Source organism: Monodelphis domestica, chromosome 1, assembly GCF_027887165.1.
Source record: "Monodelphis domestica isolate mMonDom1 chromosome 1, mMonDom1.pri, whole genome shotgun sequence".
NCBI lineage: Eukaryota > Metazoa > Chordata > Mammalia > Didelphimorphia > Didelphidae > Monodelphis > Monodelphis domestica.
In genome coordinates, this window is record NC_077227.1 from 611,465,038 (window position 1) to 611,488,634 (window position 23,597).

The following is a 23,597-nucleotide window of genomic DNA, read 5'->3' on the forward strand; positions in this document are numbered from 1 at the left end:
CACATTTATCAAGTTCTTATTCTGTACCACAGAGTTTGCAAAGCACTGGGGCTACAAATGGGGGAAAAACACAAGACAAACCTTGCACTTCATAAATTCAAACTCATTGGAGGAGTTAACTCATATAAGAAAGATCAACTGCAAGACAGGTAGAAGGACATAGAAGTCTTAATAGTGTACAGTATTGTGGCTGGAAAGACCCAGGGTCCTTAGGGTACAATATTTGGCCATATAACAGTGCTGGGAATCTGCTGGACATAGAAGAACAGATAGTTAAACCTAGGTGATCTTCAGATGTAGTTGCAAGGCAAATGGGAAATGGCAATCCTTCTCACTGTTAGGAATCATTTGCCCCTATATTCTTAGTTTATAACATGCATCCAAGTATTTGTATACTTGTAGGTCATGGGGCAAAGATTAAGGCTGACTAGAGTTCTGGAAAACTCAAGTAAAAATATGGCTCGTCAGTTTTAATTTCTTGTTGATTTCTTTAAAATTTCTCATCAAAGACAGGTGGTTATATTTATTTTAGTGTTGTTCTTTCTGCTCCTCTTACTTTCTACACTTTTCAAATCTGTAGACTATGTTGGCAAAAAAAAAAGTATAACTAACTGAATTGTCATTGGCATTTTAATGCAGTCAAATTTCAGAGAAATCTAAAGTAATAGAGGAATTGATTGAAAATACCTATGAATGATGGCTACATTTGTACATATTTTTATGAGTCCATTTTAGCACAAAAAGTGGTATGCAACTTGAATGTGTACATCTGTGTGAAAGACTATAGAGAACACTGAAGAAGAGGACAATGCATTTTCAATAGAAAAAATCTCTTCCATTTTAGACCTCCTGGTTTTTTTTTCTAGCTCTTTTCAGCTTTACAAAAGGAGACATATTTTTCATATAATTGCTAAACATGTTTGCTTATTAAATTATTCTTTAATTAGTTAATGATTTTAGCCAAGCTTTGCTCTTAGGATATTCATTTTGTGGCATATAATAATTATAGATAATTAAACTATCTCAAGCCTTTTTTCCCCCAGCAAACATTCTGGGTGTCCAAAAATGACAACAAGTTGTAAATTAATCTGGAAAACAAAGCATGACAGATGAAAGATTTGGTTGGAATTAATTAGGCAGTAATTATATGCTGAACTAGATGAAGAATGAGACTCATTATAGAAATAAAACACTGCTCTAAAATGTTTTTAGTTACAAAAATCCTTACCTTCTGAAGACACAAAGTTCTCTTTTAGCCATTTCAGTGCCTTTAAGCAGTCCTCTTCATCATTGAGAGTGAAAAGATTAGAAGGGATTTTGCCAGTGTATCTTTGCTTTCTCTCCTCTTGGATCTCTCTGTTAGTCAATAGTTTTGTGATGTCAGCTCCTGTGGGACATGGGACCTAAGGCAAATATATCAAAGGAAACAATATGTTGGTTGATGACACAGTCATTCTAATGCAGGCATCACTCAAAGAATAGCTGGTATAGGTATGATCCTCTGGGAGTGCCATTAATAACCCTTAGCATAAAAAGTAATTAGTGATCAACTAAAAAGGGGTGGTAAGCCGTAATTCGGGAAAATTAAATTTTAATCAACATTTAGCACCTACTGTCTACAAAACTCTATGAAATTTTTTAAATGTGAAACATTTTGGTTTGGGGGTGGGGAAAGAAAGGGAATAAAGCACCTTAAAGGTACCTATTCTGTGGTATTATTTATAAAGCATTTAGATTTGATTTGATTCTCATAGCAACCCTACTGAAGGAGGTGTAGTTATTACCCCTATTTTACAGTTGAGGAAATTGAGATTCAGTGATTTGCCTTGGGTCACATAGCTAGTCAAGTGTCTGATGACAGATTTGAACTCAGATCTTCCTGCCTCTAGGCTCAGCACCCTAGCTACTGTACCACATAACTGCCTTTCTGGCTTGGCAGTTCTGGCTGGGCCTTACCCCAAGTAGCTACCTACTATATACCTGATGTTATTTGGAGGGAAAGAGAAGAGGTTCCTATCTCCTCCACTGACCAACTTCCTTGGCATTTGAAATTCTCACTCTTGCTATCATTCCCAGGTTGTTTCCTGACATCTCCTATTAAAATGCAATTAGGCTACCTGGGAAGCATAATATATCTAACAGATTAACAGCCATTAACACACCAGCACAAATTAGTTAATATAGAGAGCAGAGCCCAAAGGGGATGGGACACAGTGCAGGAAATTTTGAATGAGGGAACAGGCAGAACTTACCTGGAAGATAAGGGCTGGGAAATCCAAAAGGTTGGGGTGGGGCTGGCTGCCAAAGAGGGAGAACAAAGGAAAGGAAAGCACTGAGGACTGATAATTTTGGTTTTGGCCATTCTCTTCCATAGCTGCCAGGTATAAATTCCCAGCTTTGCAAATATTTTCACTGCCACAGCTGCTGAGTCTCAGTTGCTTACAACACAATAGTAAAGTCAATTTCCTTTTTCTTAAATATTTGTTATACTCTTTCCCCCACTGGTACCTTAGGATGGTTGGAAATAGAGGTCTTGGAATCACATCATAGTATGAGTTAAAGTTGACTTGTGGTGTTTTTATCCTTGATATAGTAGCTTCCTATTTACTGTATCACAAAACATCGGGTGCTAGTCTTCAAATGAGTCCCCTACCTATTGGTCAAGTTAAGGGGGGGGGGCAATCCTGACCAGAGGGAACACATACTTTTAAACATACGACAACTCTCAGGATACTGGATTAGAGAGCATAAAAAGAGAGTAAATAGAGTCCATTTTGGAACCAGGGTTCGCTGCTACTGATTGTAAAAGGAAAATATAACAAGCATATGAACTAGCTTTCCAGCTTTAGCAGCTTTGTTCCCATTTTCAATTGAATTGAAAGTTTGGGGGAGGGTGAAGGGATATTTATTCCCTCTAATGTAGGATTAGTCTAACTTTCTTTCTTTGATCTCAAGAACATCATAATGCTTTCTCCTGGCTCCTGCAGATCACAAGAGCCTTCTGTGCACCCTGCAGGGCACAAGAGCCTCCTGTGCACCCCTTTTGGAATTTTTTTGCAGCTGAACTTGTGATTGTCTATCAGCCACAGTTGAGGAAACAATAACTGATAGCACCCACTCTTATAAAGAACATGCAGACAAAAGCATTTAAGGTGTGGAGAGGCAGACAAGTGAACCCAGGAGAATAGTGAAAAACATGTTATTTTTTTCTCCTGTCTTGTGAACTTTGGGGGTTATATAACCCTGGTTCAGCTAAGTATAGAGGTAAAGGCACTCATTCCTCTCACCTAAGAGACAGTTAAAATATGCTTTTTTATTATTAGGAATCACTTAAGGAAGGGAGGGAAATGTTGCTCAATAGGCTGTTCACAAAATTCCTTAAAAAGAACTTTTTGTATATAACTTTTGTACAGTTACAATTCAATGAATCAGAACAATAGTCTTAATTTTTCTTTAATGAAGATTTTTGAAATGTGAAATTAAATGATTGTTTAAAATGAGTTTGAATGCAAGATATAACCTATTTCTGTCTTTTTTCTTTTGTATTACTAAAATGTCAACAGGTTCTATTTATGGAAAATATCTATTTTCTGAACATAATCACAAAAGCTATGTTTTAGAGAGGTACAATTAGAGATGAGTTTTTCTTTATTTCAAAATAGCTTTTGAACAATCACGGACCTATATTTCTCAAGATAGCCTTAATACTTATTGCAAAAGTAGCCTACCGTTATTTATTAACATGAAAAATATGCACAAAAATACACAAAATGTCATTGAAATTTTGAAATCTTAATGGAACTATCATGAAGAACAGAAGAGGGGTTGGTAGCACAGAAGAGAATGGAATTTTAGTCACATCAGACGACTTTGGTAAGTCATGCTTTAATGAACCAGAAAAAGTCCTTTTCAGCAGATTATTATAATGAAGAACAAATTGACAGCCTTTCAATTTATAAAACTCTCAGTGCATTCCCCTTCCAAAGAGTGGATGTGCAGATATAAAAAGGCAGGGGAAAAGAACAAAGTCTAAAGTGAAAATGAGTTTACTGCTGTTGTAAAAGTATAATGATCTACCTCACAGTATATACAATTCCTATGTGGTCTAGCACACATGGAGTTCTTTTTGGCCATTGCTATAGTATGAAGAAGTAGGGAAAACTTTACTGAATGCCAAGTTTTCCCACGCTTGTAGTATGGCATTTCCCACATTATTAAGGCAGACAGACAAATTTGGCAATGACAGTAGAAAGACCGAGGCCAAAGTAAATTGTCCAGAAAATCCAAGTAATACAACAGAGGTCTCTGTGTGGAGAATTGGCTATGGTGGCATACAAATGGAGTAGTAATAATAGTAATGCTAAGAGTATTCGTGTTTTTAAATTATGAAACTCGAGCCATACTATCCTCATCAATTAGGGTATTTTCTGGCACCAAGAGGATGTTTCCAGCCAAAATTGTTAATTAGCTGATCAAAATGGCATCATCTTTGTTTGGGACTTCATTTCTATTCAACTTGATTCACTTGAATGAGCTCTTATTAAGTGTCAATTGTATTTAAGGTATTGTAACAGAATCTGGAGATTCAAAGAAACAATGAAGCATGTTCTGCCTTCAAGGAACTTCAATTCTCCTGGGGTTTGAGAGAGGGAGATACAATATATACATATATGTATATTTTTAAATATGACACATAATAAAAAGTCATCTATAAAGGGGCAGCTAGGTATCTCAGTGAATAGAAAGATCTGACATCTTGGCTTGGAGGCCAGACATCTTGGGTTCGAGTCTGGTCTCAGTCAGAGTCATTTAACTCCATTTGCCTACCCTTTACCACTCTTCAGTCTTGGAACTGATACTTAGTATCTGTTCTAAGATAGATGGGGAAAGGTCGGGTTTTTTGTTATAGAGAGGGGCTTAAAGATGGATAGAGCATTAAAAATTGGGGGATCCAAAAATCCTTAGGTAGAAGATGGCCTTGAATTTAGAAGATAGAGATTCTAAAAGACAAAGTTGGAGACAGGGTGTAGTCAGGCAGAGCATGATGATGCATGTTTAAAATTCCTGCTGCCAAGCAGGCTGAGGCTGTCAGATTGCTTAAGCTACTGGGTGCTGAGAGGCAGTGAGCTAAAGTTGAGAGGGTGTTGGCCCCAGGTCCTTCACAACATAGTGTATCAAGGGCAGTGGGAGCTACTTGGCTGCCCAGCTTGGAATAGGAGGTCAAAGGATAGGGAAATAGAGATTGTAAATGGCCACTGTACTTCCAACCTGCTTGAGATAGAGAACTCTAGTCTCAAAACAAACAAAAAAAGCCAAAGTGCATATCAGATATGAGGGACCACCTATGTAAATGCATTGGGGAGGAGTTAGAATTTATGCACAGGGAACAGATCATATTGTCTAGAAGAGAGAGTAATATGACACTAGACTGGAAAGTTAACTGGGAACCATATTGTAAAGGGTTTTAAATACCATGCTGCAGACTGTATTTTATCCTAGAGGCAATAGGGAGCTAGAGAAAAGGTTTGATTATGGGAATCAGTATTAATTTATTAATAAAAATTATCATTTTAATCAATAATAATCAATTAATAGTGAGCTTGTTTAGTCCCCCTGATAATTCATCTTATAGATCATAGGATATAGGATTGAGATACAAGATATCTCCAATACTTGAAGTATGATACAAAAATGAATGTTAATCTATTCATTGTATCTGTAGCAATTTAAAGTTTGATGACTGGTTAACACTAATAAGTTGTCATCTATTTAGGCTATGAACAGACTGATGCTGTCATTTGTTCATTCCTTCATTTGTTTGTTTGTTTGGTATTTACTATCTTTGCATACCTCAGCCATAAGGCCCTTGTCCAAAATTCCACGAAGCTTCTAGGCATGGTAGAACATGTCTATAATCCAAGTGACTATAAGACTGTAGCTGACAGTTTTCTAGAGCTCAGGAATTCTGAGTTGGCTGTGTGCTATATAAAAGTAGTGACCATACTGTTTGGTAACAATATGATGAGTGCCTGGGACCTATAACTGTATTGATAATGGCCAACAGAGAAGAGTGGTTGGCCTCTTATCCTCATAGGGCTTGATATATACTAATGAGGGGGTCACAGACTCCAAACTTAGAGTCTGTTAAGACAGAGAGTTACTTTAAAAGTTATATTGAAGCCCAGTCTCTAATGCCATGTGACAGATCAATGAATAAGGACATTGTCTACATGGGAAGACCAACCTCCTCTGAATATAAGAGAAACTAAGAACCTCTTTCTTTTGGCTTTTTCTCTTTATGTCTGTCTATATCCTTTCTGTTGATATTGAAACTGGTAAGACCATCCTCTAGATAACCATAGACTATTTCCTTAATTAAAAGTAGGGGACAATCGGTAGTTGTATTTTTACACCCTCCTGTGATGCTAAAAGTCAGTCACATCTACCTCAAAATTTCATTCTAATATTTTTGGCTTTCAAGTATATGTTTTAAACATATTGTTTCTCATTTTTCTGACTCCATACAACAAAATCATTTATTTAGGAAGCATTTGCTGATAAATGATAAGAAAAACAGACAAGAGAACATGTTATCTTTCCCTGCCTCCAAAGACCCCAACTCTCCTAGTGTGCTGGGAGAGATTTGTATTTTAGAATTTTTCATTTGGCAGCTATGTGTAGTATGAATCAAAATGTAAAGAGACTAAAAATGGATAGCAGCTAGGAAGATACTGCAATGATATAGACAAAATGTGATGAGGACTTAAAGCAGAGGTTGTGTGAACAGAGATGAGGTGATAAGCTGTGGTGGTAGAATCAATAAAGCTTGACAACTCACAGCAGAATGAGGGAAAGGGAAGAATCATAGGTGATTCCAATAATATGAATCTGGATAACTGGAAGGATGTTGGTTGATTTTGAAGGAATAGGGAAATTAAGAAAGAGAGATTTGAAATTATGTAAAGCATAAAGAAGGTCGTAATTATTAGAGTAGGGTGAGATTAGTAAACCATGATTTTACAGTAGTATCAAAGGTCATGGATCTAAGCAGTGAGGGAAAGAAAGGAGCAACTAGAGTTGGCAGTCCTGGAATACATGAATCTCTTTCCCACAATGGGCCTATCTACAATAAGAGTGAAGAAACCAGCATTATGTACCAGGCACAGTGTTAAATGCTAGAGATACAAATGCAAGTTAAAAAGAATTTTAAAGTAGAGCTTCTGCCTTCAAGGGTTTACATTACCCTGTTTGCCTCAGTTTCCTCATTTGTAAAATGACTTAAAGATGGAAATGTCAAATCACCAAGTATGTTTTCCAAGAAAACCCCAAATGGGGTCACAAAGAGTAAAAAATGACTGAACAACAATCCAAATCTTTAGCAAATTAAAAAAAAAAAGACTGACAAAGAAAGCAGGAAGATGGGGGACATGATTTTGAAGTCAACAAAGTCAATAAGAATGAGTGGGATTTCCATTATTGGTATTTGGAAATCAGTTCTTATATTGTTTACTCAGAGGTAGAAAGTAAACAAGACCTTCCCTATCAGCATCAGTTATTCCTGGGCGAATTTCAATTTGTTTTTGACTATTCTTCTCTGGTGGTGTCCCTGGGGAGATCTTCTGTACTGGGTCCTGATGCTGAGGTGCATGAAGTCTTGAGCATAAAGAACGCCAAAGGAATTTAGTGGTGATTAACTAGTAGAGGGTCTTCAAAAGCTATTTTGCCTCAGTTCTTCACTTGTAGAATGGGAATAATAATAACACCTGCCTCACAGAGTTGGTGAGGATTAAATGAGATAAACTATGTAGTGTTTTACAAACTTTAAAGTGTAATGTAAAGTTAATTGTTATCACTATTACTATTTTCTTTTTGTGTCTTGATTCTACCAAAGAGAACATCATCTAGATCTAATACCCTCATTATCAGCTAGTGATTACCAGAAATTTCTCCGGTAAGAGTACTCTTATCACAGCCAAGGCAGAAAAACTTAAAGCTATAGAAATTTTACCAACCAAAAGCAAGAATTTCTAAACCCATTTTATAATTTCACCAAATCCTCCATGGTCTTTACTTTTTACTTTTTATTTATTTTTTTTCAGTTTCTCAGAAATAAAAGACATGAAGCAATTTGCCCAAGGTCATGTAGACACACTTAACTGTCTAAGGAGGAATTCAAATTAAAGTCTCATTTGGACTCTGAATCTAACATACTTACCCAAAAGGCCAATACAAATTAAGGTTGGGGGAAAAGCTATCACTATTTGATATTTTGCTAAAGATTTGGATTGTTGTTCAGTCAGTTTTTACTCTTTGTGACCCCATTTGGGGTTTTCTTGGAAAACATACTCGATGATTTGACATTTCCATCTTTAAGTCATTTTACAAATGAGGAAACTGAGGCAAACAGGGTTAAGCAACTTGCCCAGGGTCAAATAGTAAATGTCTGAGGCCAGATTTGAATTCACAAAGATGAGTCTTCTAAACTTCGAGTCCCACACAATATATACTGTGCCACCTAGCTTCCCAAATGGCAGTGTACTAGATTGGCAAATGCATTAGTATGGCTTTTAAGTATACTTAACATGCTTGCTTTCTGTGTGACCAAGGGCAAAGTACTTAATCATTTTTATCTCAGCTTTCTCAACTGTAAAATGAGTTGGAGAAGGAAATGGTAAATTACTCTAATATCTTTACCAGGAAAATCCCAAATGGGGATAGGAAATATTGGATAGGACTGAATAAGAAAAACAATGCTTTTAAGAAGTTTTTTAAAATTCCTTATCACTATGAAAATTTCTATAAAATCATATAATGACAAGTGAAGTGCTTTTAATATTAACTATCAAGTTAACTTCATAGGATGTAGTCATTGATTCATTCAACAAGCTACTAGGTACAAGGCACTGAGGATACAAAGACAAAAATGAAACTTTTTCCCTAAAGCAGCTTACGTCTCCAAGGAATAATGAGAGAGGATCTTAGTAGTCATATGATCCAATAATTTCCTAATTTTAATTATAAGAAATCTGAGGTTGAGGGAAATTAAGTGACAAAACATACAGATAATAAGTAGCTGTGAAGATTACATTAACTCCCCTGCCCATTTTTAGATTTAATCACCAAAAGTATAAACATCTCACTTAAAGATTAAGTGGGGGAGGTCTGTGACCCACGTATGCAATAGTGGGTGATGAATCAGAATCAAATTGACTGCCCCCTGGGCAGTCTTAAGCAAAGTTTCAACTGTAATTGGTAGACAGTAAAATTGGAGGAAGGCATAGGAAGTGATGCAAAAGAAAATGTCTTTAAAAGGGAGTTACAATTTCCTGTGAGGAATTCTTCTTCAGAGAGTTCTTGAGTTCTTCATGCTTGGGACTTCTGACTGATTTCATCCTTTGAAATTCTGAGTTCAACTTGGAGGCTGGTGAAGAATCTGCTGTCCGGACCCGAGACCCTGTACTTGGTGAGACTGTTCTTAAATCTCTCCCTTTGGAATGACATGTGGTGAGTGAAAAGAACTAACTCCTGGATTTTCTGAAGAGACTAGCCTCAGGAGAGACCTATACTCTTGAGAGAGGTTCTCTGCATCCCCAGGTCCTCGGTTATAAGGGCCAAGGCCTCTCCAGCTAAGGACTAAACTCCCCTGCCTGTTTTTGAGTCAGGGGTCAAAGCAAAATACTTAGTGCTTAGGCTAGATATCTTACCCTAACTGCTCTCATTTTCTTACTTTCACTCTTTCTCTATTTTGTAAATAAATCTCTTTGGAATTAATTAAATTCCTGGGCAACCCTATTCTTAAATAATCCAGTCCAACCTTTTATAAAAAACCCCCTTTCTCCCCTGACAGTGGCAAAACTGGGATTTGAACCCAGATTCTCTGATTTCAATATCCAGTGTTATTCCCATTATACCACTTTGTCTCTCTACCACTTCTGTGTTCAGATAAAACATTGTTATTTTCAAAGAGTTCAAGAGGAGAGAATAAGTATTAATTGTATTATGTAGATTTAAAAGCAAATGCCAGAGTGCTAAGGAAACTTGGACCCTTCAAAAGCAGAAATTTTGCTCCTAAAAACTTATTGTAGAATACAACATGGCACATATAAACATGTATACATACACATACACACACACATATATCAGTTGTCCTTAGGTTAAAGATTGTATAAGTAAAAAATAAATAAAAATTAAGTAGTTTTTCTTCCATTAAGATAAGGAGAACTAGAAGTGAGAGATTATCTGGTCCAACCTTCTTATTTTACAGATGAAGAAATTGGATCTCAGGGAGGTCAAATGATTTGCCCATAGTCATACAAGTAGTAAGAGCGTTGGGTTTCTACTCTACCTAATTTCTTAGTTTACATCATATTAGATCAGATTGTTCTTTAAATATTTTGTAAAATTCACATTTAAATAAATTTCATCTAGGGTTTTTTTTTCCTTTTGGAGGTTATTTTGATTTGTTCTATTTTTTGAGATAGAATTATTATAGTACTCTCTTGTTTTGTTAATCTGAGCAATTTATATTTTGTTAATATTCACCCATTTCATTTAGATTGGCAGTTTTACTGGCATATAGTTGAGCAAAATAACTCCTAACAATTTCTTTTATTTCTTCTTCATTCATGTAAATTTACCTTTTTAAATTTTGATACATGTGACTTAGTTTTCTTATTTAAAAAAAATTAGCTAATACTTTATGTATTTTGATGGTTTTCTCCCAAAGAACCAACTCTTACTTTGTTAATTCCATGGATTTTTTGCTTTCAGTTTTACTAACCTCTCCCTTGGTTTTCAAGATTTCTATTTTGGCTTTTAGTTGAAGGTTTTTTGTTAATGTTTTTTTCTAGTATTTTTTTAGTTGCATATCCAACTAGTTGATCTGTTCTTTCTTTTGTCATTGAAAGTGCAAGAGACATAATTTCCCCCCTAAATATTGCTTTGCATGAATCTTAAAAATTTAGATATATTAACTCATGGCTGTCATTATCTATAATGAAATTGATTGTTTTGTGATTTGTTATTTACCTATTCTTTAGAATTAACTTATTTAGTTTCCAATTTAATTTTAGTTTATGCTTCAAAAAACATTTATTGAATATAATTTTTATTGCAGAATGGTCAGGTACATTGGATATTTCTGCTTTTCTGCCATTTTTGGTGAGATTTTTTTGCTCACATTTTGTGAAGATGACATGTGTGGTTGAAGAAATAGGTACATTACTTTCTATTCTCATTCAATGTTCTCTAGCAGTCTGTCATAACTTTTCTATTTAAGGTCTTCATTGTCTTTTTGTTTAGATTTATTTAGGTTTGAGAGAAGTAATTTTGATCAATCGTTATTTTAATATTTCTCTAGGTAATTAACTTAATTTTTCCTTTGAGTATTTAGAAGCTATACCATTTATATATATATATATATATATATATATATACACATATGGCTGCATGTTTATGTTTAGTATTGATTTCCATTAATTTTTATGGTACCTTTTAGCAAAATATAATTTCTCTATCCTTTACTTAAGTCTATTTTTAGACCTTTGTTGCTTTGCCTGACATCACAAATGCTACCTCTGCTGTTTTTTAAACTTCAGCTGGAATCAAAAAGATGATTTTAACCCTATTTGTACCTATTTCAAATATGTTTCTTGAAAGTAAAATAGTTATGATTCTGGTTTCTAGTCTAGCCTTTACTCTCTTCCATTTTATGACTGAGTTTATCTCTTCTCAAGGTGTTTTCTCTTTCTTTTCTATCTCTTTATTAAGGGTTTGCCATGCTTCTAACGAATCCCCCCATTACTATTCCCCTTCTTTCCTTTAATCCCTTTTCCTTGTTTCCCTGTTGAGTGAAATGTATTTCTATACCAAACTGTATGTCTATTTTTATGTCTTTTACCATTTCATTTGTGAAGTTCTGGGAGTAAAGTTCAAGAGTCACCTGAGCTCTCTCACTCTTTGTTGTAAATAGTTCTATTTTTGAATCCCATTTATGTGAGATAATTATCTACATTCTATCTTTCCCTTCTCCAAGTGTATTTTTGTTTCACAATCTTTATATTCTTCTTTTAATATCATAAAACATAACATAATCATTCCCAGACCTCCTGACTAATTAGACCTCCTTTATGACCCCTAATGAGAGTCCAGGGGAACTAAATGTATCTTTTCCTCATATAAACCTCTTAACCTTGTTTAGCCCATTATGATTGCTTACTTGGGGTTAAAGCTTCTTACTTCTCTTAACTCTTGTGTTTGTATGTCTACTTGGTTTTGGCTTTTTCATCAGGGATTCTTGGAAGTCTTCTGTTTCAATAAAAATCCATTTTCTGTCCAAAGGATTATACTCAGTTTTGCTGCTTATATTGTTCTCGTATACAAGCCTGGATTTATGACTTCTGGGATATTATATTTTTAGTGGCAATAGGCAAATTCTTTTAATTTCTACTTTGCCCCTTGGTTCTAAGAGGTATGAACAGTTTTCTTTTAAAATTCCTTCAAATACTTCTGGACTCTTAGTTTTTTTTGGGGGGGGGGGCCTTTTAGATAGTCCAAATGTTTCTTAAGTTATCTTCCCTCAATCTATTTTCCAGAAGGGGTTTTTTTTTTTGGCTATATCTCCAATTTTCTTCTATATCCTTTTAAAAGATTTTTTTGGCTTAATAATTCTTATGTCTTGTGTCTTCTATTTGTACAATCTAATATTCAAGTAATTATTTTCTTTAGTAAAACTTTATTTTGTTCCAAACTGTTAATTCTCTTTCGTTATCTTTCTTCCATACCTTTCATTTCTTTTACCATTTCTCCTGTAACATTCTCATTTGTTTTAATTAAAAAAAGAAAACCCTTACTTTCTGTCTTGGAATCAATACTGTGTATTGGCTCCAAGGCAGAAGAGTGGTAAGGACTAGGCAATGGGGGTTAAGTGACTTGCCCAGGGTCACACAGCTGGGGAGTGTCTGAGGCCAGATTTGAACCTAGGACCTCCTGTTTCTAGGCTTGGCTCTCAATCCACTGAGCTAGCCAGCTGCCCTCATTTGGTTTTAAAAATAATTTTTAGTTCTTTTGCTTAGATCTTCTTTTAACTATTCCAGGAATTCTTGTTGGACTTGTTTTCATGCTTCATTTTCCTCTGAAGTATCTTTTGTAGATATTTTTGTGTCATTCTCTTTGTATGGTTTTATTTTTTGAGCCTTTCTCATCACCATATTAGCTCTTTATGGTGGGATTCTTTTTTCATTTGCTCAACCTTCCAGCCTACTTCTTGACTTTGAAGTTTAAGGTTCTGAACACTTCTGTAGGGGGGATGTCTGGCCTGAGCTTCTGTCCTCTTAAATCCTTGTATCATTTTTGCAGCTACAGTTCAGGGCCTGAGAGCTTTCAGTGCTCTCAAAGTGATATGATATAGATTAAGTCTGCTAATTGCCGACCTGCTATGATTCAAGTGCCTGATTCAGGTTTGGGTCTGTTGGCTTGTTCCTGATTGTCAATTTTAGTAGCCCACTGCCATTCAGGGTGACCAAACTATCTTCACTTTGGTCTGGAATTCCTGCCCACATTATTCCACTGTAGGCTTACTATTCTGAGGTGGAGGATAGAAGTGTAAAGTTCTATTTAAGGGGTCAGAACCACACAACTACTATTTGCTTCTTAACTTGTTGCTTGCTCAGTACATAGCACTCTTCTCCACAACTCCTATGTGTATGTAGCCTCCTCAATTTGATCCAGAATTAGATGATATGTGACAGAACTATCAGATGGAACCCATTCCTCTGCCCTTCCTGCCCTGTTGCTTTGTGCCTTGATACCTAGTTTCAAACCCTTTTAGTCACTGGTTTGGACATCTGGGCAGACCCTATCCCCAGTGTCCACAGACTTTTTGTCTGTCTCTTTAAGCTATACTAAACTGAAAAAAAATGACTCACTGTGATCTTGGATTTCTTAATTCAGAATTCAGTCTGGTACATTTTCTAGATCTTTGGGGAAGAAGCTTGGTGGGACAACGAGGCTGTACTTCTTCCTTCTACTCGACCATCTTGACTTCCCCTTCCCCTATCTACTTTTGAATAAGGAGGAAACATATCTTTATATTAAACTGAAATCTGCTTCTGTAACTTTGATTGATTCCTTCTAGCTTTGCCCTTTGGGGTCTAGGGGAATATGTTTAATCCCTATTCTAAATGGTAACCCCTAAAATGCTTGAATATATTTACCATGCCCATTCCTGAGTCTTCTCCAGACTTAGCATCCACATTTCCTTCAATAATTCTTTGGCAAAAATCTAGACTACAAAATATTTTTCATTCTTGACTGTCATTAAGTGTGTTAACTCTATATCCCAATTTTTTGTAATATGTAAATTTGATGCACATGCCTCCAAATCATTTGTAAAAATATTAAGAAGCACAAGGTCAAGCACAGATATATAAAGCATTCCACTGTAATCTTTCCAAGCTGATATTGAACTATTACTGATATCTATCTAGGTCTAGCCATTTACCAAACCAGATCTTTGCATCTAGATCTTGTCCACAAAGTTAACCTTGCAGTCTTTGCTAAACTCATGGCCAAGATTCAATGTCAAGCTTACTATTCTATAGAAAGTTTGGAAAAATATTTTGTTCATTTTACAAATTAAAAATTGTGAGGTTCCTGGAAGCTAAGGATCTTGATAAGCCTATATGCTAAGTTGATTGTAATGTTGAGACTAGAGACTGGATCTTTTGACTATTCCGTGCTTCTTTTCAATTCCTTAGTGTGATTCTCTTGGTAGTAATCACATTTGTCATCATGTTCATTGCCTACCTGCCACAAATTCTTCTACCTTTATCAATTTACCCTCTATTAGAGCATATCAATAAAAATATAGGTCCTTGGATATCCCTAAGAAATTTCTGTTAACATTCTCAGTCATCAAAATCTCATCCATGGTTATTAGTTCTTTTTCTCACCTGAAGAAAAATAATTACATTTTCTTTTCCATATCCATTAGAGAGAATCCTTCTTCACACCTCTCAACAAAAGAAAATATGAAAGGGGTAGCTAGGTGGCTCAGTGAATTGAGAGCCACTGACCTAGATTCAGGAGGTTTGGGGTTCAAATCTAGTCTCAGATACTTCCTACCTGTGTGACCCTGGGCAAGTCACTTAACCCCCATTGTCTAACCCTTACAATTCTTCTTCCTTGGAACCAATACACAATATTGATTCTAAGACAGAAAGTAAGGGTTTAAAAAGAGAGAGAAAGAAAACATGAATCTTCTGTGTTAACATTTTTTAGTTCACAAATCCAAGAAATAAGATTTGGTTACTACCATTTTATTGTGCCATTTTAGGCCAATATCATGTCCTATAGAATTAAGAAAGAATTGGAATCATTGAAAAGTTTCCACTTTTCTTTCTCATATCTGTCAACACTTTTAATCTATAGCCTTCTAAAAATATCTGTGTGGAGATACAAAAAGGGTTCCATTGTTAAAGAACTATACCAACAATAATAGTTTGTGGTTTTGTTATTTTTAAAATGTTGTCAGGTTCTAGGAAGGATTACATTTTTTAACAATTTGTAATATTTACAGTCACTTAGCAGAAGGGTCAAAATCAGAACCAGCAAGCTATAGGTAGTAAAAGAATTTCCATTTGCTGCCTGAATCAGAATAAAATACAATTGGTAAGTATTGAAATAAATAAAAATGTAATACTACATAGTGATTGTTAATTTGTGTTTTTCTAAATCCATCTGCACCATCATGAATCCATTTCTATTTGAGGTTGTCATCAGTGGATTAGTATATAGAGTATTGGTTTGAACTCCAGAAAACCTAGGCCTAAAACCTAAACTTAATATTTGCTAATCATAAGACCATGAGCAAATAATTTAATTTCTCTAAAGTTCAGATAGCTTTCTGAGACTATTACAGTATGAGTTCTGGTGTACAGGTTATAGGTTACTCAGTAACATTTTGAACTTAAATTTGGCAAATTTAAAATTTATATTATTAAAGGAAGTCATAAAAACATCCACAATTCTGGGGCCTGGACACTAGATAAATGAAAAAGGAAGAAATTTCAAAAGAAAACAAGATAAACTCCCTCATGAATTCAACTGCCTTTTCCACATCATTGTGGTTATCTTTAATTCTTATATTCTGGAGAAAAAATTAAATTGGAACCCTGTTGATCACTTCTCCATTTAGTTTTTCCAGTTGTAAAAATGGCAAGAGCTTAATGTGCCACAAGCTAATGCCACAAGGGCAGCTGGACACACATGGGCAGATGCTCATTTCAATCAGTATCCTGGCCATTTCTTCCATGCAGAGCTTCTTCCAAAGTGGCAGGGAACTCTACACTGAGGAAAGATGTACAATTTGCAGATAATAAATTGAAATACACCCAGGGAGAAAGGAAGGGAAAGAAAGTAAAAGATCTGTATGGTTAGGAGATATCAAAAGAAAAGAGAAATGTTCACATTACAAATATTTTTCCAGTTTATTCTGTATCTTTTTCTCAAGAAAAACAACTCTTCCTATAACCTTTGGAAACTGGAACGCTTTTTAAAAAAAGAATAAAAGAGCTGTCAGTGAAAGGAGTAAAGCACAAAGTAATGTTTAAGGGTAAGTAAGTATTCCTACTGGATAGGTCAGGAAGAGTCACATTATACAGTCCAATGGCAATAGACTTCAGACATCTATTAACTTACCTCTCAGAAGCATGCCTGAATTCTGCTATAAAGAGCAGTAAATGTTAGTCTTTTAGTCAACAGATTAGAGTGACATTTCTCCAACTCGTTATCATTTTTATCCTTGAACAGAATGTTTTTGTTGGAATGTGATGAGAGGAGGGTTTCGGGATACAATTCTGGTCACGAGTATGCCTTTAAGAGTGCTTTATAGACATAGAACAGCAGCTGTCACCATCCACAGACAAGAGGAGATGCTCTTTACATGAGGAGTGCGTGCCCCGGTAAATGGATTAATCGTTAATCATGGTAATCATCAAACACATTGGTTTCTGCCCTACGTGCACAACACAGCCTTACCTGGTATTGCTGCCCAGTACAGAGGATGAGGTGGTCATATGGCACTATCTTTTCATTGGAAAGGATGACGTGCTTGGCAGCTCTGTTTATGCCAATCATTTTACCAACCACAACATTAACCCAGGAACAAAGTGACATCAATGCATAATCTTTATCATTAAAACAGTGGCTGTGAAGAAAGAATATCCATAAGTGACATTTGAGCAGCTGACAGCAGGCATTAATTAGACATCTGGTGGGTTGGTTGAGGTCCCCTAGTGGTTCAAGTCTGTTTTCTTGCTGTGAGTTTACCAGAGCCTATACTAAGAGATTATTCGTTATGAAACACTTAGTTACAAATTGACATCCTCCTGCTAAAGCTAAATTATCCCTCCTAGCTTTGGACCATTCCACAACAGGGATTTTTTTAAAGTCACTAATGCATACCAACAACACTCTTTCCTCTGTTTCTTCTCCATAGCTGTGGAAAATTTCTTTCTGATTTTAAGAGGGAAAACAAGCATTTGTTAAGTACCTACTATATGCTAAGCATTTTACAAATATTATCTCATTTGATCCTTACAACAACATTGAGGAGTAGGTGCTATTATTATGCATATTTTAGAGTTAAAGAAACTGAGGCTGAGAGAAAAGCTAGAAAAGCTAAATTTCTAAGGTTGGATTTGAACTCAAATCTTCCTGAGTTCCAGATCCATTACTCTATCCACTGCACCACTTAGGTGCCTCTTGTTTAAATTAGAATAATGGAGTACTTTTAATGAAGTGACCACTGACTACAAGAAATAGAAGCTAGAGGAAGATAACTGCTTTGAGGAACCCTAAAGACGGGGCTTATTGTTCTATATATTTTTGAGATCCAGTTCTATTTATTAATACTTCTCAAAAGTTAAAAGTAGCCCTATAAACTCCTCAAAATCATGGGATGCTTCATTTTTGTATTGCCCATTGTCTTACAACTATTATAATTATATATTATATTAAGTAGATTAATTATATGGAAAGTGAAAGAATTAGGACTCAAACCAAGATGTTATGATTCTAAGTCCACTGTTATTTTTATTGAACTATTCTGCCTCTAGAGGGAAAAAAAACCCCAACCCTCCTCCCCCAAAAAAACCATCAACTCTGCTATTTGCTAATCATGTGACTTTAGGGAAGTCATTCAATCTCTTTGGAGCTCAAGTCCCTCATTTATAGAGAAGGAATGAAACCCACTCTCCGTCCCAAGACTGTGAGAAGGATCAAATGAGATAATGTATATGAAAAAGGCTTTGAAAATTGAAGTTATATATATATATATATATATACACACATATCTATATATATAATATACATGAATGGCATTATTATATAATCATGTTTGTGATTATTCTTTTTATACAAAAAGATATGTAAACAGAATCCTAATGGGGTAATAGATGAACATTTTTCTTTTTGATCCACACATTGGAAGGTAGAGATACTATTCTGTTTTCTAATCTCAAACAGAATCCTAGTAATGGAAGCACATTAGCTATATTGTAAAGACTATGAAAGGTAATGCAGTTCTTTGCTTTGTATCTCTCTGTGAAGGCCATAGGGGATAAAATAGCACACACAAAAATCTTTTAATGAGAAAAGAATATTGGATGTGTTTGGATCACAGGAAAATGAAATATACTAGAATAAAATTCCCTTATGAAAAGTTTTTGACTTTTACCTTAAAAGAGAAAATACACTGGTTTTAGTTATACATTCATAAGAACTCCTAAAGGGATTATTCATATTTATTGTACCATTTATTTCATATTAGCAATATTATAACAGGTTTTACAAGATGAAGAAAATTTAAATACATTTAGTGTATGAGGATTACTTTCATGAGCCTTCACTCAAAGATAAATTCTACCAGGGGAAATCTGTAGAAGGCTAAGGTATTACTATTTTTAATGATAGTATTATTGATAATGTCAGAATGCATATTTAATAGCTTAAATTTGAGAATTTGTCTGATGAGAATTGGTGCATAAAGGCATTAATTTTTAGTTGTTTCCTCAGAAGAAAAAGGAAGCACTAAGTTTTTGTAGATGATAATTTGGCAGATTTTCAATATATTGAATTAAAAGCATTTCTCATTTTTAAATGTGATTTTTGAAGTGAAAAAAATATAACTCTCTCCTTTTTTCCCAGGGAAAAAATTGGGATTTTATTGATTTATTCAGCAGATGGGTGAAAGCTAGCCTTGGGAGGGAGAAGTATGAATTTTTCCAAAGTGATTTCCCTGAGCAGACAGTTAATGGCCATTAATAGTCCAGCATGGGAGAAGCTGTCTCACTGATGGCTTGATGACAAGAAAGATAAATATACCAGGGATCCTGAGGAGACAAAAGGAACCAAGGCAGGTAGCTTCTGGAAACAAAAGAAGCCTTGTGGATATACTTGTTCCTGCCTCTGAAAGAGAGATAAGCTTCAATGGAAACTTTGGAAATGGACAGTAAGACAAACCATAACCACCAAATGTTATGGTCAGAAAAAATGCTAAAAATTGAGTCATAATTATAAAATAACCAGCTCTACCATAGAACTGGCAGTAAAACTTTCGGTTCAGAGTAACTGTGTACTGAATTAAAGAGATATACCTGTAGGAGAAGTGTAAATAGGTTGGAGTTCTGTACTTAAAATGATGATAAACTTTCAGAAATTCAATGGAACTGGGAAATAAGTTATTTCAATAATATAATTGTATAATGCTTTATAGTTTACAAAGCACTTTCACATACTCATCTCATGTGATCTTTTTTTAAAATTAAATTTTGATTTATACTTTTATAACAATCCTATGAAAAAGGTCAAGTGGTTGACTAGATCTCTTCCTTCTCTCTCCTACTGTCTGACTTTTGATTATATCCCTTGTCATTTGCATGAGAAGGGAGTCAGAGTTGGGAAAAGGAAGGGGAAATTAAGTTAGCCAATTGTGCTTCTTGGTAATAGTGAGGGTAAAAAAAAAATCTGTATAGAGAAGTTTTAAACATATGATTAGAATTAAACTTGGCAAATATTTATTGAGTGGCTAGCTACACTGTACATGGGCATTTGAGTAATCTGTGGAGCTCAGATCGCCATATTATCCTCATATCCCATGACCAAAGGTAACTGAGAACTGGTTGTATTTGTGGAGATAATATGAATTGCCATTTCCTGGTTAGGGCTCTTCAAGGAGTTGCTGAGAAACATGGTATCATTTACCTCCTCAAAGGTGGATGTCTAAATGACTTAAACTGTGTTTATACATCTAATGACAGGATCATTCTCAAATGATGCTAGTTATTACTTTCTGTCAAACTATTCATTCAAGACAGTATGGTTAGTAGAAACTCAAAAAAAAATTTCAAAATAGAAATATAATTTGGATTCCAATCCTACGAGCCACTGGTATATTACATGGAATTAGCTGAATCGCCTAGGTTTTGAGATATTGTGAAGACACAGTCTGTGTCTGAAAGGAAATCACAGATTTTTTTTGTTGGCAAATGATTAGTAGAAAATCTCTTATCTTAAAGGAAGCAGTAAGCCAATTTTCTCTGACATAGTGTAGAAATTTGTTTGGTTCAATATATATTATATTTGTTATATTGGTTTTAGTTTTTTTCTTCTTTTTTTTAATGTGATGGGAAGTAAAAGGGAAGTTCATTTAAATATTATGGATATATTTATATATGAAGAGAACATAAATCTATTACTAATGTTCAGACAATAGTAATTTTGTACTTGTTTGTTTTTTAATCACAACAACTGTTTCTGTAGGCTTTGAGGGGGAAAAAAAGCAGTTTATTACCTTAGGAAAAGTCTTTTTAGTTTTTAATATGGAGTTATAAAATGACAAAGATAGAATGTATATAGTTATCAAGAAAACTGAACCCATCAATTTATGCCAAGCCACAGATTGCCTTCCATTTCAAAAAAGTAGCATCATGGAAAGAATGCTAAACCCAGAAGACAAGAGATTTAAATTTTACCTGAGACACTGATAAGCTGTGTAATTTGAGGGACTTTATGCAATCCTTAAGAACCACAGTTTCCCCATTGCAAAATAAGAATATATCATGGTTAGAAAAAGTATTTTGTAAATCTTTAATAAAATGTGAATTATTACCCTCTATAATTTGTAATTTAGTCTAAATATAAATGCACATATATGCCAATATTCTAATTTCAGAATGAAGTAATAAATAGGACTCATACTCGCTTGCTAAAAATTTCCGTAGTCCAGTGTGAAGAAGATTTTTTCCTGGAAGTCCGTGTATTGAAATCAGAGTAAGGTTATTAAACTTCAGGTGAGGGCTGAGAAAGAAACAGAATATGGTCTATAAATCAATGGGTTTATTAAAATTTAATTTGATAATATTTTTAAAATAACAATATTTCTTATTTCAACCAAGGGAAGCATTGTAGTATAACATTCAAACAGAACTGTTTTGACTTTCTTTTTTTTTTACATTTTTATTTTATTTTTCTTAATTATGAAGAAACAAAAATTTTTAAGTTTAAAAAAATTTTGAGTTTAAAATTTTCTCTCATTTTTTCCCTTTCCCTTCTCCTTAAGACAAGCAAGAACTATTTTTTTTAATGAAACTGTAAAGACACCACTTTAGATATTTATTGGATTTATTGGTGAGCTGTAAAACAACATGTAATGTTTCCTTGGTTGCTACTTAATGAGAAAGTCTACTCCATTTTTTTGTTTTCTTCTTAAAGACAATAAAAGTCCATTAATTTGGGGGAATTGAAAGACGTTTCATAGTAAAGATTTCTGAAATTCATAATTTTTTTACAAGTAATGCAATTTTGTTATTTTGAGGAATTTATATGAAATCAAATGATGTTCATAAAGAAAATCAGATTTTACAGGTTCTCTGGAATGAATCTTGGAATGCAGGAGAGCTAAGGAAGCAGTTAAGAGAGGCAACTTTCACTTCTTCCTGTTCTGAATAGGGAGAGGGAGGCTGTTCTTCTGAGGTTTTCCCTTACCTCAACCCTTCAAGAGAGAAGATCATTGCTAACAGTTTTGGAGGTTCCTATTTGACTGGAGAGACATCTGACAGAAGATCTATCTGATCTTGTTGTTTACCAACATTTCTCAAGAGAGGTTTTACCTAGAGATACTGTTTGTGGGGCTCTGAGGGGCAGCCTCAAAGTCATTCATCCTCTGCTCTGAGTGAACTCCGTCATCTTGAGTTCATTTTTTAGTGACTTTTGGAGACAACTTGGAGATATCTAACTCATCCAATCAATTGGGGATTTAGTTAGGTAGAATAGAGGTTTGGTGGGAAATAACTAGAGGCAGGGAGAATTAGTGTAGCTTCAAGACCAGAAAAGTCCATTTCACAGTGGATGTAGATTTGGGATTGGCGAACTAGATCTGTAGTGCTAGGGTATCCTTGTATTTTAATCCTCAAAATCTACCCTTTGTTTATAAATAAACTTTAATACTTTTTATTCTATTTGGTCTCAAAGAATATATGTGCACTGGCCCTAAAGGGAACTGGGTATACTCTGTAATAAGGACACTGTAACAACAACAGTGTATTCACTGATTCTCTACCTCCTTTCCACCAGAATATATATACATATACATATATATATTACACATATTTTTTCAGTTCCCTCTGATGAACAGATTAAACTAAAAAGAATTATTTGTCAAAAGCATGTCTTACACTAATTTATCCTTCCCTAAAGTTCTTATCCGATGCCTTGTTGTGGAATAATGGGGAAGGATTCCTGGCCTATGGTGGTTGACCAGCCTGGTTACTCCTAGGTTCAAAGTCAGAAGAGAGCCGAGTTCATCTTGTCCAGGCCTCTTGTGCTATTGACAAAGAAACTGAGGCTTGGAGAAGTTAAATGCAGAGCTGGGATCTGAAGATAAGTCCTTATGTCTCCAAAATTCAACATTTCTTTCTCTTTCCCACATTGCCTCATCAGAAGATTTGGTACCAACTGATGAGTTCTGTTGACCCTAACAACCTGTTAAACCCTTTAAGATGGCATGGAGGGGACTGCTATCCACATTGGGAGAACGGATACTTGCAGTGATAAAATTCAGATACTTGAAATATAACCCACAAGAGAGGGGTTTGACTAAAAGCTTATAGCAGTTTGCTGTCAGTCACTAATACATAATAAAGGCTGAGGGTCCAACTTTTCTAAAAGAACTGTAGTTTATTCCTCTGTGCTTTAATCTAAAAGGGAGATGGCCAAATCCATTCTTTCTCTTACAGGGAAGAGAGAAAACCTCATCTGTAATGAAAGCCACAAAGAGGGGCTTCACAACTTTGTGCTTCATTGATCATGCCTAGCAGAGACAAGCAGGGACAGGAATTAATATAGACTAGTATGAAACCTGAAATTTTCATGCAAAATATTCCTTCCAAGTCCACTGGCAACCTCACCAGCCCTTTCCCCCCTAATATCTTTAGCACTGAACTATTTGCAAATCCTGCCCTAATATATTTATTTCATGCTCCTCCATTAATGACCTAGAACTGTCACAACAGAAATTCTGGTTTATTTTTTGCAAACTA

General features: G+C 35.0%; 1 protein-coding gene across 6 annotated transcripts in view; it reads right to left on the reverse strand.

Moving 5' to 3' along the window:
* CFAP61 (cilia and flagella associated protein 61) overlaps positions 1–23,597 on the reverse strand; it is a 402,581-nt gene that overhangs the window by 116,528 nt on the left and 262,456 nt on the right. For all 6 annotated transcript variants that reach the window (XM_056813840.1, XM_056813843.1, XM_056813842.1 and 3 more), the window contains 3 exons: positions 21,259–21,357; positions 17,038–17,206; positions 1,229–1,403 (listed from right to left, as the gene is read on the reverse strand). In XM_056813840.1, coding sequence (XP_056669818.1) covers positions 1,229–1,403; positions 17,038–17,206; positions 21,259–21,357 — 443 coding nt within the window. The remainder of the gene's footprint in view (positions 1–1,228; positions 1,404–17,037; positions 17,207–21,258; positions 21,358–23,597) is intronic.